The following is a 17,152-nucleotide window of genomic DNA, read 5'->3' on the forward strand; positions in this document are numbered from 1 at the left end:
CCCGCATCCACAGAACCAGTCACCTTGTCACAGAACACAATCAGGTTGGTTAGGCATGACTTGCCCCTGGTGAATCCATGCTGACTGTTCCTAATCACCTTCTTCTCAAAGTGCTTAGAAATGGATTCCTTGAGGATCTGTTCCATGATTTTTCCAGGGACTAATATGAGGCTAACTGCACTGTAGTTCTCTGGATCTTCGTTTTTTACTTTCCTAAATAAGGGCTCTATGTTTGCCCTTTTCCAATCATCTGGGACCTCTCCTGATTGCCATGAGTTTTCAAAGATGATGGCCAGCGTCTCTGCAATCTCATCAGCCAACTCGCTCAGCACCCTCGGGTACATCCCATCTGGCCCCAGGGACTTGTGTATGTCCAGCTTTTCTAAATAGCCCCTAACCCGTTCTTTCACTGAGGGCTGCTCACCTCCCCACCAAACTGTACTGCTTAGTGCAGTAGTCTGGGAGCTGACCTTACCCATGAAGATTAAGGCGAAGAAGGCACTGAGTACTTCAGCCTTTTCTGCATCCTCTGTCACAAGGTTGCCTCCCCAATTCAGTAAGGGACCCAATACTTTCCCTTATCCTCCTCTTACTACCGACATGCCTGTAGAGATCCTTCTTGTTACCCTTAACATCCCTTGCTAGCTGCAACTCCAATTGCACTTTGGCCTTCCTGACTTCATCCCTGCATCACCAGGCAATACTCTTATACTCCTCCCTAGTTAACTGTCCAAGTTTCCACTTCTTACAAGCTTCCTTTTTGTGACTTAGTGTACTGAAAAGTTTTCTGCTAAGCCAAGCTGGTCTTCTGCCATACTTGCTAGTCTGCCTGCACATTGGGATGGTTTTGTTCCTGCACTCTCAGTAAGGCTTCTTTCAAGTACAGCCAGCTCTCTTGGACTCCTCTCCCCCGTCAGACTGGCTTCCCAGGGGATCCTGCCCATGAGGTTCCTGAGTGAGTCAAAGTCTGCTTTTCTGAAGTTCAGAGTTCTTACTCTGCTTCACTTTATTCTTCCTTTCCTCAGGATCCTAAACCCAATCATGTCATGGTCACTGCTGCACAAGTTGCCATCCACTACTACATTCCCCACCAATTTTTCCCTTTTTGTGAGCAGCAGGTCAGGAAGACCATGGCCTCTAGTTGGCCGCTCCAGCACTTGCACTAGGAAGTTGTCCCCAACACTCCAAAAACTTGCTGGATTGCCTGTACACTGCTGTACTGCCCTCCTGGCAGATGTCAGGGTGATTGAAGTCCCCCACAAGAACCAGGGCGTGCGATCAGGAAACCTGTGATAGCTGTTTGAAGAAAGCCTCATGTACCACTTCTCACCACTGGTCTGGTGGTCTATAGCAGACACCCATCACAATATCACCCTTGTTGCTCTCCGCTCTAACCTTAACCCAGAGACTTTCAAAAGGCCTATCCCTAGTTTCATACTGGAGATATGAGCAATCATATGGCTCTTTTACATAAAGTGAAACTCCTTCTCCTCTTCTTCCCTGCCTGTCCTTCCTGAACAGTTTGTACCCATCCATGGCAGTGCTCCAGTCAAACGAGCTATCCCACCAAGTCTCTGTTATTCCAATCATGTCATAATGAAGACTGCTATATGAAAGTTTCCCTGTTCAGAGTACCAACTTATTTTAATTATGCCTGAGACATCAATTTGATGGAAACATGAAAACAGAGTATTATACGTTGTAATATTTAAACTTACTTTCACTGGTGATTTAGTTTCAAATACCCAAAAGTGTAAAATGTACTAATAGTCACAATCTATTTATGGTAATTTAAAGCATTAAAAGAAACGCTGATCATTTTATCATTATTTTTAATCCTACCACTGCAAGTTAACTTGATTTACCAAAAGTGATTTATGAAGTTAGTAGGTACAACAGAAAGCCACAGTACTGGCTGGTCTAACCAGGCATTTACTGTATCTCAATCCATGTTATCCTTGCACACATGGAGAACAGAAAAACTTGCTGAGAAAGAATACTGCCCAAATAAAGAAACCAGATTTTATAAATTGTCCAGAAAAATATTTTTTACCCCAGAAAAACATTTATCTAGATGATGTTAGGAATTGCTGATTGAGAACTCTCCTACATCTCTTCTCCCTTTGAATTACAGAAAGCAGAAAACAACCAGGCTGCAGCTTAAGAAATGTGAAAATGAAGAGTTAATGTTAAGAAGTATTATGAACAGATAGAGTATAAACAGATCAAACACTGAATTCATATTCTATAAATACAATACTGAAGTATGTCATCTGGAGCAGGGGTGTCAAATTCATTTGATCTCATGGGCCAAATCCAGAATGAGGATTTGGAGTCTAGGTGACCTGTGAACAGCAGCACTGGCATTCACCTCTGTGGCTGCTGTTTCAGCATGACTGGAAGCCAGGGAGTTAACACCACTGCTGCCAATTTTAGCCTAAAAACCCCAGTTTCTGCAGTAGGTGACGGGGCATGGGGACAAGTGATCCGAGAGACGCTAACACTCTTGGTTCTGGAGCCATGCTGAAATAGCAACTCTGGTAACCATGGGAATTAATGACACTACTGCTGGGCCCTCTGCTTCAGCTGCTGCTGGACCCTGCACCGCCTCTACCTGTTGAACCCTGCACCCTGTGCTCTGGCCACCACCGGACCCTGCACCACCCCCACCCCACCCCACCAGACCCTTTGCTCTGGCTGCCACTGGACCCTAAAGTGCCCCTGCCCACTTAAACCCTGTTCTTCTGCCACTGCCAGACCCTGCACTGTTCCTGCATCCACTGGACCCTGCATCGCCCCATTCCTGGTGGACCCTCATACAACTGCAATAGCCACTGCAGCAGCCCTCATGCCCTTGGTCAGATGTGGCCCACAAGTGATCCTGCAGTCTAGTTCCAGCCCAGGGCCCCAGGAGAGTTTGATAACTCTAGTCTAACACACTGCTCTTTCCCACTTCGATGATCAAATGCCCGATTGTAAAACATCTAACATACAGCTACTGAGCTGTAAAAAACAAACCATAATTCAACTATTGGTCATGACTCACGTCATATGTTAGCAGCTGCATTACTAAAGTAGATCTCAAACCAGAAAAGGACAAAGTGATGCAAGGGATTTAATATTAATATTAAAGCAATGTCAAGGAAGAGTCCAACTTTAGGATCACAGGGCTGGGAAAGTAATTTCAAAGGTAATCTAGTCCAACCCTCTGCATAAATGTAGAACGCTCTATTCCTAAACCATCCCTGTCAAGTTACCTAGCCTCCTCTTGAAAACCTCCAATGAAGATAAGGTATTACAAGTACTACCTGGCTGCAAGGTTAATTAGTTTCCTGTGGCCTAATAGGGCCGCACATGTAGATGTGAGATGTTTACCGAGGAGCTAATTAGTCTACTTGCAATAAATGTCTCATGTAGACATGCCCGCTGTTGAGCTTTTTCTGATCCTCACTATCCTTTTCCCTCCTGGAATAACAATGCTATCTCCTGCTAGGAAGGGAAAGAAAGTTTTCCCTGCTTCCCAGAGCACCCTTTAATTGACTATTTTTACCCCGTAACACAGAAGTCAAAAGTTAGCCACCTAATGGTCAATTTCCCCAGGCTGAACTATAGCCCAGGCTTAAAACCTATGACTCATTTGAAAAAAATTGCTAGAGTTGCTACTAAACCAGGGGTGGCTAAAATACGGCCCATAGGGCCCCTAAAGAAATTTTAAAAATTTATATTTATCTGTCCTTGGTTCCTGTCAAAGATGGAACCCCACGCCGGCACCCCACACTGCAGCTGCTTGCAGCCCACGTGGGGCTGCCTGCGTCTGCTCAGGACAGTCCCGTGCAGGCTGCGAGTGACTGCAGCAAGGAGTGCCACCCACGGGGTAGGAGAACGGCCACTTTCCCCCCCCCCACGCTCAGCACCAGCTCCTTCTCCGCTGGCGAGCGCGGGGTTGGAGCTGTGCACGGTCCCACACCTGTACCGCGGGACTGGGGGGAGCAATGGGAGTGAGCAGGCACAGGAGCCAGCGAGAGCGTGGGACCTGCACTGGTGTCCTGGGGCCAGCGCCAGTGGGGCCCAGAGCTGGGCGGCAGGAGTACAGGGTCCCGACTGGCAGGGTCTCTATGGACCCAGGCCAGTTCCCCCCTCTCCCTGCTGGTGCATCCCAGCCTGGTTCCACGGACCCCTGCCAGCCTATGCCCTGCTCTGGGCCCTGCCAGCACTGGTCCTGGGACATTGGTCCCAGGGCACTGGTCCCAAGATGCTGACCAGGGGGCAGGGCACCTGTCAAGGGGCAGGGCTACCCATACGGCCCTCGACAGCTTGCCAAAACTGGGTAAGAGGCCCTCCACCCAAAATAATTTCTCGCCCCTGTACTAAACAGAGAGAAGGAAAACATTGTTATTTTCTCTTTTGTACACCTTATTGAAACATCAGTGAGTTATTTTTGTGTTTTTACATGAAATAACTATACTGAAACAAAAGTTAACTGTAAGCGTGTATTCCCTTTCATTCATACCTGAATTCAACTTCAACAAGACTTAATTCTTTTAAGTCTGCACTAAGTTCAAAAGCTCTTAGGATAGGATCCTCCTCTGTTAACATTATTAAAGCCGGACTGGCCAAACACCTATAGATGTCAAGACGAAACCTGTGACAAAAGTTCAGAGAGTAAGATAACTTCTTGGGATCAAGACATTTCATTTGATTAACATTTTCAAACAGAGTATGTTCTGAAAGCTTGCAGAATCTCAAGCAAAAATTTAAAGAGAAACTACAGCAAACAAAAAAATCTACTTATATCCCACAAGCATCATTTCAGTGTGGTTTAAATCAAATGTAAAGTGAATTGCAACCAGTAAAAGGTAAAAAGAAAACTTTCATATACTTTTCCACGTAAGTATTTAAAACAATTTTTATTCTTCTTTTAACTCCAAAAACAACGCAGTGGGTCATTTATTTTTTTAAATGAAATGTTATTAATATAATGTTAATATTGTTTAATAACGGTAATGTTAACATAATGTTCCTTTTCTCAAAAAAATGAAAAGATTTTGTAGCCCTCCAAACACAAATAACCGGCGTTATTTCAAATAGACAATATGGAAGCCTTGTGTGATACAAGCTCCTTCTCCCTGCTGCTACCACTGGACTTATAGGAGCAGAAGGTATCAACTAAGACAAAATTTGCTCCTATTAGACCGCAACACTTTTAAAGGTCACACATTTTAATGCTGCTGTTGTTACATAACGCTGATCACGGGACACTGGAAATAAAAGACGAGAGAAACTGATTTAATAAGATGGTGGCACAACTATATCAAAAACATCCCAAAACACTGTAGAAAAGCATACAAAAATGCCCCACGCATTTCGGCTACCTGAGTTACTGAAGTCCGGTATAGCAAGACTGTCCAAGATAGCAGAAAGACTGTTACCCAGAAAACAAGGGCAGGAGATACTCACTACTGAAATTCCAAATCAAACTCAGTGGTACCAGGACATCAGCGCAACTGTGGGGGGTTGTTCTGTTCATCCTATAGATATGCTTGTGATCGTTCTGTTAGAACAGCCAGGCAACTATACACAATCAAGCTAAAATAAGTAAGTGCAACTGTGTGGACCCCACCTAATAGGGAAGGGTGGGGCTAAACAGAAATCTACCATCTGCCATACCATTCACCAGCCAGACAGGCAGGGTCAGAGAGGCTTTTACTCAGGAAGGCACAGTCCTGTCTAATTTTTCTCCCCTCACACATTCACATGCAGTCCTCAGACCTATAAGAAAGACCTGTGGGAACAACCCCTTCTCCTCTTTATTTAGAAGAAAGAGCAGAGGCACTTTTGCTTCCCTCTGTCCATCAAGACGAAAGAGCCGTCTTAATCACTGCCATTCTGACCAAGACTGCACTTCCCTCAAGAGACAAGTTGGAAGCAGCATGGTTTAATCTCTTCATGTGGATATTCACCTTCAGGCAGAAAATTAGTAATTAAAAAACCCCAAACTTTCATGACCAAAAATAATTTAGTTAGAAAGCATTATTACAAGGAGAGGGGTGGGAGGAATGGGTGTACAGCTAATGAAAATATATAACAAATAGTGAATGAACTGCTGGGACTGTGGGAAATTCTTTGCTGGAACCATGGAAGTCTCTCTCCTCCAGAAGAGGACTATGATTAATATGCAAAAACATGCCTGTACACTCTTGTCCATTTAAATGTTATGGACTACAACGAAGTGGAAATCAGAACAGGTCCCAGCAGTACGCACTCACCAACATTAGATATTTTACTGTGTACTAACTAATGAACTGAATTAAATGGCTGAACTATATGAAGAAAGAAAGCAAAAATTTAATCCTTCACAAGACTTCAAAAATAAAAGCTATGACTATATTTATTCAACTAGAACTACTCCTAGATGCAGACAGAATTTGGCGAAGTATTTATACATCATACATCAACAAAGAGCTATCAAAATCACTCATATCTTAAGCAATGGGATTTATTTTCTTATAGGGGAAAGATATAGTCCTATTAGAGAAGCTTTTACATTCTCCAGTTTTTATGTATTTTTTTTACTGTCAGCTCTGTATCATTCAAAACGTGGTTTTGCCAAGATACAATTCAAACAGAACTCTCATGTATTAAAATATAAAAAATAGTTTCTATTTATTCAAAAAGCATAGTCTTACCTTATATTATTATTATGCATTGGTATAACACTTTTTCAATAAAAGACCTCAGAAGGCTAAGGTAGGTGACTAAGCACAACATTTATGCTTCTGAGAGGATAACACTGACAAATATTAAATAAGGCCAGACATCTGGAAAAAAATACCTAAGATAATGCTAACAAGGTCTCTTTTCAACCCTAAGCCACAAACATTTCAAAATTACAAACAAAAAGATAGTTCTATTAGTTTTGCCAAAGGAACCTTCTAAATGCATACTGATACATATGCAAGTTCAAATGGAAGCGTTTACTCAATATTATGAGGCAACTATGGATAATGGTTTGTCTCAATAAGGTTACAGTTTGCCAACAGCACCAGGAGAGTCCAATGGAAAGCACCATACTCCTGCTGAAATATGGGTAAATAAGAATTTTTTAAACAAGCTCCTGAAATTCATTTAATACTCAAGCATAATGGAGACTTCCCTTACTACAAAAAGCACAAAATCCATGCAATGGGCTATCAACTATTCTCCATATACGATTTCAGCTAAGAGTAACTGTAAGAAAAATAAGGGAAAGGTATTCCTCAGTGAAAGAGAGTTCTTCTACTTTTCTAGTTTAACTAACTCTTAAAAACATATCCATAAACCAATCATAAACAAAGACATATTGAACCTAACGCACATGATGCCACCAGACTACGCTAAGGATTTCTAGTTATTACCAAGAACTAATACTCTTACCTGGAGTGCCGTAGACTATCTTTCTTATTTTTTGCAGTACACAGTGTGCATTCACAGCCCACAGCATGAGGTTTGGGTAACGATATATCCTGTTTCAATAGCATTGTAAGGATCTCATAGTTGTTTCGATGAGCAGCTAAAATGACAGGTGCTACATCCATGGTTGTTGAATACTCTGGGTTCTGAATACGTTCCATTAGTTTCTGAAATAACATAAAAACATGCAGTTGGGATTTTAATAAAGCTGAATATAACAGTTTACCCATAAACTAACTTAGGCTGCTCAACACAGGATCCAGAGAATTTCTGATTTAAAACATTTCTCCACTCTGAGCTTTGTCACACAATTCAAAAGAAAAGAAAATCACCTAAACACCACCTGAAATTGTTTGACTCTTAAAGATACAAGCATAGTGTATTTTGTCTCATTTCTTTTCTCAAATGGAAAAATTAATTAGAGGTGCACCGATATATCAGTGCTCTATTAGATTGGCACTGATAAAAGGAAAACTAACATTATCAGTTATTGGCTTTTTTTGGCCAGGGGAGCCAATAATGTTAACTGATAAATATAATATGCCTTCTGGTGGGGGCCTCAGATGCAAACACATGCAAGTAGCCAGGAGCGGCTCCCCATCACTGCGCACCCCCCCAGGGGAGGCAGGTACCCCCATATTTGTGCACAGGGCAGGTATGGGATGCTCTCTGAGGGCTCAGGGCTCTCCACTCTCCTGCCTTTCCCTCAGGATCTGTGCACTGGCTGCACACCCCCTGCCCAATTGGCAGCAGAGAGGGCGGTGAGTTGTGCCTCCCGCTGCACGGCCAGCACGGGGTCCCTGGGGCAAAGGCAGCAGGGCATAGAACCCCGAGCCCACAGCAAGCAGCCCACAACTGCCCTTGCCCCACTTGGCTCTGGTTAAAAACGTCCCCATGCTTAAAAATGGAGGCAGCAGCACTTGAACTATAGCTCATTCACCAATCTTTAGTTCAAGCACCCCCACAACCATTTTTAAGCACTGGGATGCTGATCCTCTGGAAGTGCTGCCCGCGGCTCTGTCCCACTCCCTGTCCCAGGTCCCATTCACTGCCCTGGTTGGGCAGTGCCTCCAACCCCAGCCCCTGCCCCACTCCCTCCCTCACTGTGCGGGCCGCTATCTGCCCCTCCCCCTCCACAGACTTATCTGCAAGGAACTGCTCTCCATTATGTCCAGCTGCATTCCTGTAAATCCGTTATCAGATTGGCATCAGCTGATATACCTAGTTAATATTTGGCTATCGGTATCGGCCAAGAAAATCTTTATCGGTACACCCCTAAAATTAATACACTGTATTTTTAAGCAGTAAGAATAAGAACTAACCCCATGTTACTGAAGATACTGTTCTGATGATAAAGAACTTTAGTCTTTAAGGTAATTTTGTTTTGGTCATTCAGCAACACTAAATTCATATTTACTATGGAGAACAAGCATTTAATTTTTTGAAGCCAACATTACTTGTAATGACATCAATGGAAAAGAAAAGCAGTTTCCTCCAAATGCTGTATGGGAAATGCATTATATTGCATTACTTCTCAAAAAAACGTTGTGCAATCAAACGAATGGTTTCTCTTCTTCTTTAATTAATTAATTTTAAAATCCAAACTCACTCTTCTGTAATGCAATTTCCATCTTTCAAAAAATGTGCCTTTTCCATATGTTCTATTAATTTAGGAGACTCATGAGCAAATAACATTACCAAAAGGAAAGTACGGCAAAACTGAAAAATTCTCATGCTGCAAAGGTAATAATAAAAAGCTAGCTTTTCTTTGCTTTTTTTTTTTTTTTTTTTTTTAATATTGATGATTTAGAGATGATAATGTTCTGGTCAGCTCACTCAGGACTTTGTTTTCCTCTACAGTTTGTTAGTCTCTCAAAACACAAAATAAAATACATATTTCATAAACTAGATGCATGCAATCACCATTGAACTCTGTTTTGTATTGTACCAACAAAGAATACTCAAGAGTTGGAATCCTTACAATTTTAGTAACGCCGCAAGGAAAAAGTGTAAGTGTTGAAGATGGTTTTGGTAATACATCAAACGTTAAGGTTCACTCATAGCTACGCTTACTTCATGAGCTAACTGCCCAGAAGTTGCAACAATTTTGTACCTTGGAGAGAGAGACCTGATAGACTGCTGAAAGAAAAATTATTGTCATGTGATCTATTTCATAGCCTCTCTTTTCATTTAAATTCTCTCTTAAAAAAAAGAAAGCTAGAAGAAAAATGTTTTCTATATAGGTAGAATGTGTTCTTCTGGAATGAACCTCATAAAGGGAATCTTATTCTGAAGAAAGAAAATTGCTTAGAGCTTTTCCTGGGAATTTAGAATTCAGTATCTTTTACCCTGTTTACATCCTTATTAATAAGTCAGTGTTAAGTTCTTATTTGGGTGTCCCCCCTCATCCTAGTATAGAAGAAATACTGCTTTCTGATTCACACACAGGTGCAACCTCTGCAGCAATATTAAAAATAATCCTTAATTAAAAAAATGTTATACTCAATAACTGTCTAATAGCAGCTGAATACCTAAGGATTGTAAAGCAGGACCCCAAAAAAATACTTTTAAGATGAAGACAGAAATGTCAGGTAAGACTTTAATGTTCAGTGACGTTTTCCCAAAATATAGGTCAGTGCTGCCTATTATTTATATGACAAAAGTGATAAATACTGGTAATTTTTCTCTTTGTTTGCAATACAGTAATTATAAGGATAGCATTAACTCAAACCTTAATGAATGTTAGGCATCTATAAACCTACTGGATGCCTATGATCAATAAAAGCCTCTAAGGATAAAAAGCTGTTAAAAAAATCATGAAGAACAAGGTCCAAATTTTGCTCTCTTACACATGAGAATCTTCATTTAAGGCTGTCTTGAATAGCAGTTTCACTGAAGACTCAATTTTGCTGTACCAACCCAAGCTAGCATGAATTAAGAATACTCAACTACAATAGTTGGTCTTGAAGATCGTTTTGGTCGATGATTAAGTAGTATATCAACAGCTCCCACTACTTCCGAGTCAATAGCAACCAAAAGTGCATCTGATGACTGAAAAGAGAAATAGATCAAATTGAAGTAACGCTAAATTAGATAGAATCGTCACAGAATTAAAAAAACAAAACAAACAAAAAACAATGCAAATAACTACATTACAAAGAACTAGAGGTAATTAAAGGCTGCCATAAAATAATGAGGCTGAAGAAAATGAATGCCTAATTTATTTTACAATAAAAGCATCTTAAAAACATCATGATAAAAGGTAAAAACTAAAGTCATCCAAGCTTTTCCAAAGCTACTGTTCTTAAGGGACGAAGTCTGCAATTGTCTTAATTTAGGTAAAGGCATTGATTGTAGCTAGAAACCAATACTGGATTGTGCATCATAATAAGACACCTTGCTGCAATGCAACCATTATTATGCTACCACAACATGTACAGGCTGAGGATTCAAACACAGGATCATTCATCCAGTCAAAATAGCACTACCGATTGCTGGAGTACAGGTTTCCCTTGTTTTATACGGGTTCTGCATGTGCACATTTGCTCTTATGCAATGACCCTTTTTATACCCAAAATTCATTACAGGCGAGTTAAATTAAGTCTTATGCAATCAGCATAGGTGTCCCCCCAGAGCAGATAAGTCTGTGGGGGGAAGGGAAAGGGCCATGGGGCAAGGGCCCCACTCACCCCAGCTCCTGCTGCAGCTGCTCTGGGAGCGGCTGACCCCAGCTGCCTGCAGATGCTGACCTGCACCGTGCCCCGAACCCCCCGGGGCTCCGCTTGTCCACACTCATCCCAGGCCCCTGGGCCACACTGTGCTGTGGTGCAGGCAGCTGTCATTGGCTGCTCCTGGGGCCACTGCAGCAGGGGCTGGGGCAAGTGGGGACAAGCGGAGGCCCAGCAGGGACGGTGCAGCTTGTCCCGACTCACCCCAGCCCCTGTTGCAGCAGCCCTGGGAGCGGCCAACGCCAGCAGCCTGCAGGCTGCAATGTGCCCCAAAACCCCTGAGCCTCTGCTGATCCCCACTCACCCCAGCCCCTGCTGCAGCGGCCCCAGGAGCAACTGATGCCACCTGCCAGCATCTGCTGGGCTGTACTGTGCCCTGTACCCCTGGGGCCTCCGCTTGTTCCCACAGGCAGGTGGTGTCGGCCGCTCCCAGGGCAGCTGCAGCAGGAGGCCCAGGGTGCAGCTGTAGGCACGTGACGACGGCCGCTCTTGGGCAGCTGCAGCCGCTATGGCTTCTAAGGGTGCCGCGAGCCTCTCTCCCACCCCTCCCCCCGGTCCCTGGTCCATCAATGAAGCGCAAGAGAACTTCACTAACACTGGAGACAAAACTGGAGATTTTGAACCGTGCAGAAGCTGGTGAGGGGCCCTCTGCACTTGGTTGTGCATTCAACCTGGGTGAGTCAACCATATGTGCCATCAAGAAGAATGCTGACAACATAAGGAGTTCTGTGATGCATTCTATACCACTTGCTGCCAAGATAGCAACGAGAGTAAGGAACCAGCTGTTGGAGAAGGTGGAGATGCTGGGGGTGTGGGTGGAAAATAAGACCCAGAAGATAAATCTTTCCTCTGCTGTGATAGGAGGTAAGGCCCTGCAAATTTATAGCTGCCTGCTTCAAGAGGATGGTGGCCTTGAGGAGTCCTTCGTGGCTAGTAAGGGCTGGTTTGACAAGTTCCTTCAATGTACGAACTTGCAGAGTGATAAGATGACTGAGGAATCTGCAAGTGCTGATTATGAAGCTGCTGCAAAGTTTCCTGAGGGGTACAGTCCTAAGCAAGTTCTGAATGCCCATGAGATGGGGCTGTTTTGGAAGTGGATGCCATCTAAGACGCATCTCCAAGGAAGAGAAGGTTGCAAGTGAGTTCAAGGCAGCAAAAGACAGGCTGACTGTCCTACTGTGTGGCAATGCTGCTGGAGATTTTAGGTGTAAGCCACTGATAGTCTACCACTCCCTAAACCCACATGCATTAAAAGGACTGAGTAGGAACACGGTGCCTGTACACTGGGCTGCAAACAAGAAGGCATGAGTGACAGCCCAAGTTTTTGAGGACTGGTTTGCTTAACATTTTATCATGGAGGTACAGCGCTATTGCAGGGAGGCTAATCTTGCATTTAAGGTGTTGCTCATCCTTGACAATGCCCCTGGACACCCTAAACCCCTGGAAACTATCAACCCCAATGTGAGAATCCTGTTCCTACCCCCCTAACATGACCTCACTGATCCAGCTTCTTGATCAGAGTGTGATATCAATATTCAAGACCTACTACCTAAGAAGGAGCATCTCCCAGCTGCTGGAGGATACTGATGGACCCAACAAGCCAACAATCCGTGAGTGGTGGAAGGCATACAATGTGAGGGATACCATCAACAGCATTAAGGCTTCATGGGATGAAGTGAAGTCCACTACCATAAACAGTGCTTGGAAGCCTCTCTCGAAGAAATGTGTTATAGTCTCCCAGGGCTCCCTCAAACTGTGCACAACTGTTCGAAAGGTTATTGATCTTGGACAAAAGGTGGGAGGAGATGGCTTTTCAGACCTCAAGGAGGCTGAAGTCATGGAGCTCATCGATTCCCACAATGAGGAATTAAGTATTGATGAACTGATAGAGATTGTAGCTGCTGCTAAGGAAGAGGAGAAACAGGAGCAAGAGGTGGTTCTCGAGGTCAAGAACATGACTATTAAGAAGCTGGCAGAGTTTTTTGCACAGGCTGAGAAACTTGCTCAGTTTGCCCTAGATCTGGACCCTAGCCTGAACAGGAGCCTAGAATTTAATCATGGTTTGAACTCTCTCCTTGGTCCCTACAAGGAGGTGTATGCCCAGATCCAATAATCAGTGAGGCAGTGCACCATGTACCAGTTCATGAAGCCTCACTCAGCTATCCCCAGCCCCACCCCACTGATATTGGAGGGTAATGAGAGCCCCATGCCTATGGATTCTCCTATGGATGTTACCCAACCTGTATGAACTACCAGGACGTGGAGTCTGACACTGAAGACCTTTCACCACCCTCTCTTCACACCAACTAAACATTCACCACAACCCTGTCCTTTTGTGTACTGTCTGCTATGGGTGAGTACCAAAATTGTCTTGTAGAAGTGGTAGAAAGGGGTCTGGGGGTCAGTACAGTCAAGGTCTTGGAATGTATTCCTATTTGTTACATGGTAAAGTGGGTTCCCTTTATGCAAATTCAAATCATGTGCCGTTTTCCAGGAACGCATGTACAGCATAAAGAGTGGGAAACCTGTATAACCAAACTGTGAAAAGCTAAAAATGATTCTTCTCAATGGATCTCCAGGACTGAAGATCAAAGGGAGTACAAGGGGGTGCTATGATGTTATCAAGAAGTACCAAAGAATGACAAATGCAGAAAGCCATTTGCAGTGCCCATATTTTAGACTGTCTGGAATATGAAAAAGAAGCACAAGCCATTCAAGAGGGGTGAAGGAAGAGTCTTTGGATCCTTGCTGTTTTTAATGTTATGCACACGAAGTCCAGCCTGGAGATCAAAACCTGACCTAGGAGGCAAACCAGAAAAATAAGATAAGATGACAGCCATCCAGTGTTATAAAGTCTTCATGCTGGTCTAATGATTCTGTTGCTTGGAAACATTTTTCCCAGCCTCCATAATTTTTCAGCTCTTATTACAGATTAATTGTTGCTTTCAACAGCATATACCATTTGTGAAAGCAACCTTAAAAATGCATTTCCTATTTACCTTCAGGAAACAGTTAGCAGGTTTTTCTTTTAGAAATAAGAATAAGATATCAGTTTCTATACTGGACTAAAGAAAGGCAAACATAATACCTATCTTTAAATAGAAGAACCTGAAGAATCATAGGTCAGTGCAGGGCCATGGATTATATGATCTCTCAAGATCCCACTTAGTTCTATTTCTCAGATTCCATGACCACAATGGTAAAAGCAGGTTTGTTGCCAGGGATGGTAGCTTTTCATTAGGTTCCTGCCAATTTTTAATTCTCATTGCAATTTATACTGCTCCTTAAGTTCTTTGAAAACTTTAAATTTTTGGTTAAAAATCTGAAGAAAGAAACATGGCATGAAGTATCCCTTCTCAGCAATAGCATATTTTAAGGAAGTGTTGTTAGGTAGGACAATTTTCCACTGTCTAAAAGATCCTTGAGGAAGCTGGCCCTCTGCCACAAGAGACAGATCAAACTTGGAGGGAAAGCTACCTATTGCTGCAAGGACCAACATCTCCCCAAAGTAGAGAAGAAATCAAGGAATTAAGAGGTTAAGATAGTTTTTAAGTCAAAATGCAAAATTCAGATGACGATCACTGTACCAATATAAACTTCTCTCCAGAGAGAAAGTTCTACATTGTGCTTTATTTTAACTGTAACATGGGGGCAGGGGGGGAGAATGGTTTGAAATTCTGAACTATATGGAAAAAATGTATTATACCACTGTTACCTTCTAGGTTTATAGTAGAATTCATCATAATCATTATTTTACAATACACTGAATGCAAACTCTGAACTATAGCGCTGTATATGCTTGAATTAAGGAGTAGAACTCCAATTTTTACACACCTTAATGGTTATAATCCAGTGGCAAAGTGCCCACTGTATTGTAAAGACTTTAAGGGTATGCAACTGCACTACAATAGTTGCAAATAATAAGTTTGGGAGACAATGTGTGCACTGACTCTAAAGCATGAACAACCAAATATAGGAAGATAAGTAAATATGCTCTGTTAATGAAACTCCATTAGAGCCACTGGGCAGACCTAGAAAAATTAAAATCCCTCCCTGAAAAGGGACAAAATTGATAGCTAAAGCAGTACTCCCTACCCTTGGTTTCTAGAAGCGCAAGACAAATCAATGACAACAAAAAGGAAAATATCAGGGTGAATTTCATTTAAATCAAATGGATTTAAATCACTGGTCAGAAAGCCCTGATTTAATCATTGCTTTCTATAAAAAGTGCATTCTTTTTGTTTGATATTCGCTATTCATTTAACTTCTTGAAACTTTGTACTTCTAGAGAAAGATAAGGGCTTGACTCTGTGTATACTAACTTGCAGAAAGACAAGAGGGCTGATCAGGTCTGTTCTCTTTCATCTTCAGACACTGCTATTAACAAGGATGTTCTCTCTGGAGACACAAATCCAGAGTTTGAGAACTGAAACTAAGCATCACAGAGATGCTTAATGGGATCTTTTACGCTGAGCGCTGTGTCCCATTGGGTAGAGTGTTTTTTTTTTAATCTTTACTAATCTATAGAGGAGCCTCTGGGAACCTCATAAGATTGGGCCCCTAATACAGTCCATGGCCTGTTATGCCATATTTATAATACTTCACTAAGAAGGTTACATTAATGAATTGCCTCAAATAGTATATAATTAGAAGTTATAAATCCCTATTCCAAGATGATCTCTTTGAGCTTTAACATATCTTTATAGAGGATTTTTTAAAGCATTAAAAAAAATAAAAAATCTGATTACATTTTAAAAAATCTGATTAAATTTTAAAAAATCTGATTTTTAAAAGTTAAAAAAAAATCATTCATTTTTATCCATCCTGGTAAGTATGCATACTATAGAAGAGTGTTTAAAATTTTCAGTCAAACAAAGAGAGTTCTGTACCTGGCAACCATAATCCAAAAGAAGCTGGAGTATGTCCAAATTTTCATTCTCAATGGTTATGGTAACAGCGTTTCTCCCAAGCACATCCACGCAATTTATGTTCATTTCACCGGAGCTGTTCTCTTCCAACAGTCTCTTAACCATGTAATAATCACCTAAACAAGCACCATATGAATGTCTTAGATTTGTTTTATTGGGAAATATTCTGAAGTTTGTCACAGTATTTTATCAATTAACATAGCATACAAAGTACATACTCATAAATCTAAGGTTTCATTTGACATAACATAAATACCAACGATCCATGAACAAAACAACGAACGCTGACAAACAGCTAAGCGGCCAACAGCTGCTCCCATCAAATGGGAAATTAATGCCAGTTGAGTCTGCTCCCCCCTTCCTAAGCTGGAATTCAGAAAAGGACAAATGGGACTTTTTGAAAAAGGGGGCAACAGCTTCCAAGTAGTCTCCAAAGAGAGGCGGAAGTTGAACCGTGTCAGACAGGGCAGATCTGTACTGCATGGAGCTACACTGGTATCGCCGCCCAAGATCTCCACCCCTCCCACTGCAGCTGGACAAGTCCTGCACCTCCTTCTCGCCTCGCTCAGCACGGCCCTCTTCTCCTTCCAAACGATGTCAGTCAAGTTACCGTTTACAAAATACACACATGCACGCCTATACGGTAAAATACACGATACACAAATTATGCTGTGGACACACGTTTGCTGAAGCGCGGGGAACTAGTGTATCCTATCGTTGTTGGTCTGTGTCAAAAAAAAGAGGCCTAGTTTACAACACACCGGCAGAGGATCCGATCGTTAAATTCGCGAGTAAATCCTCCACAGAAGGCCACAGCCTTCAACCCGCCGCCCCGAGATGGGCGCCTCAGGCTCCTGGACAGCGACGTGCAGGGACGGCCCGGCCCCGCCCCCACCCCCACGGGCCGCGGTACCTTTGTCGCAGGCGAGCAGGAAGAGCTTCTCGTCCAGGGTGGTTTCCTCCTTCACGTGCCGCACGTCCTTCAGCGCCAGCAGCTTGTTGGGGGAGGCGGAGGCCGAGGCCGAGGGGTCGGCGCTCTGGTACAGC

At 42.7% G+C, this 17,152-nt stretch overlaps 1 protein-coding gene across 3 annotated transcripts in view; it reads right to left on the reverse strand.

Annotated features, from left to right (window-relative positions):
* TRPC1 (transient receptor potential cation channel subfamily C member 1) overlaps window positions 1-17,152 on the reverse strand; it is a 49,605-nt gene extending 32,453 nt beyond the window's left edge. Inside the window, exons 1-5 of one of the 3 annotated variants that reach the window (XM_025208469.1) lie at window positions 17,019-17,146; window positions 16,067-16,221; window positions 10,399-10,500; window positions 7,414-7,616; window positions 4,511-4,642 (exon numbers count right to left, since the gene is read on the reverse strand). In XM_025208469.1, coding sequence (XP_025064254.1) covers window positions 4,511-4,642; window positions 7,414-7,616; window positions 10,399-10,500; window positions 16,067-16,210 — 581 coding nt within the window. In that variant the 5' untranslated portion in view covers window positions 16,211-16,221; window positions 17,019-17,146. Of the gene's footprint in view, window positions 1-4,510; window positions 4,643-7,413; window positions 7,617-10,398; window positions 10,501-13,809; window positions 13,977-16,066; window positions 16,222-17,018 lie in introns of those variants that run through there. The other 2 variants (XM_025208470.1, XM_025208471.1) reach the window with 2 other exon arrangements.

Source organism: Alligator sinensis, unplaced genomic scaffold (genome assembly GCF_000455745.1).
Source record: "Alligator sinensis unplaced genomic scaffold, ASM45574v1 scaffold846_1, whole genome shotgun sequence".
NCBI lineage: Eukaryota > Metazoa > Chordata > Crocodylia > Alligatoridae > Alligator > Alligator sinensis.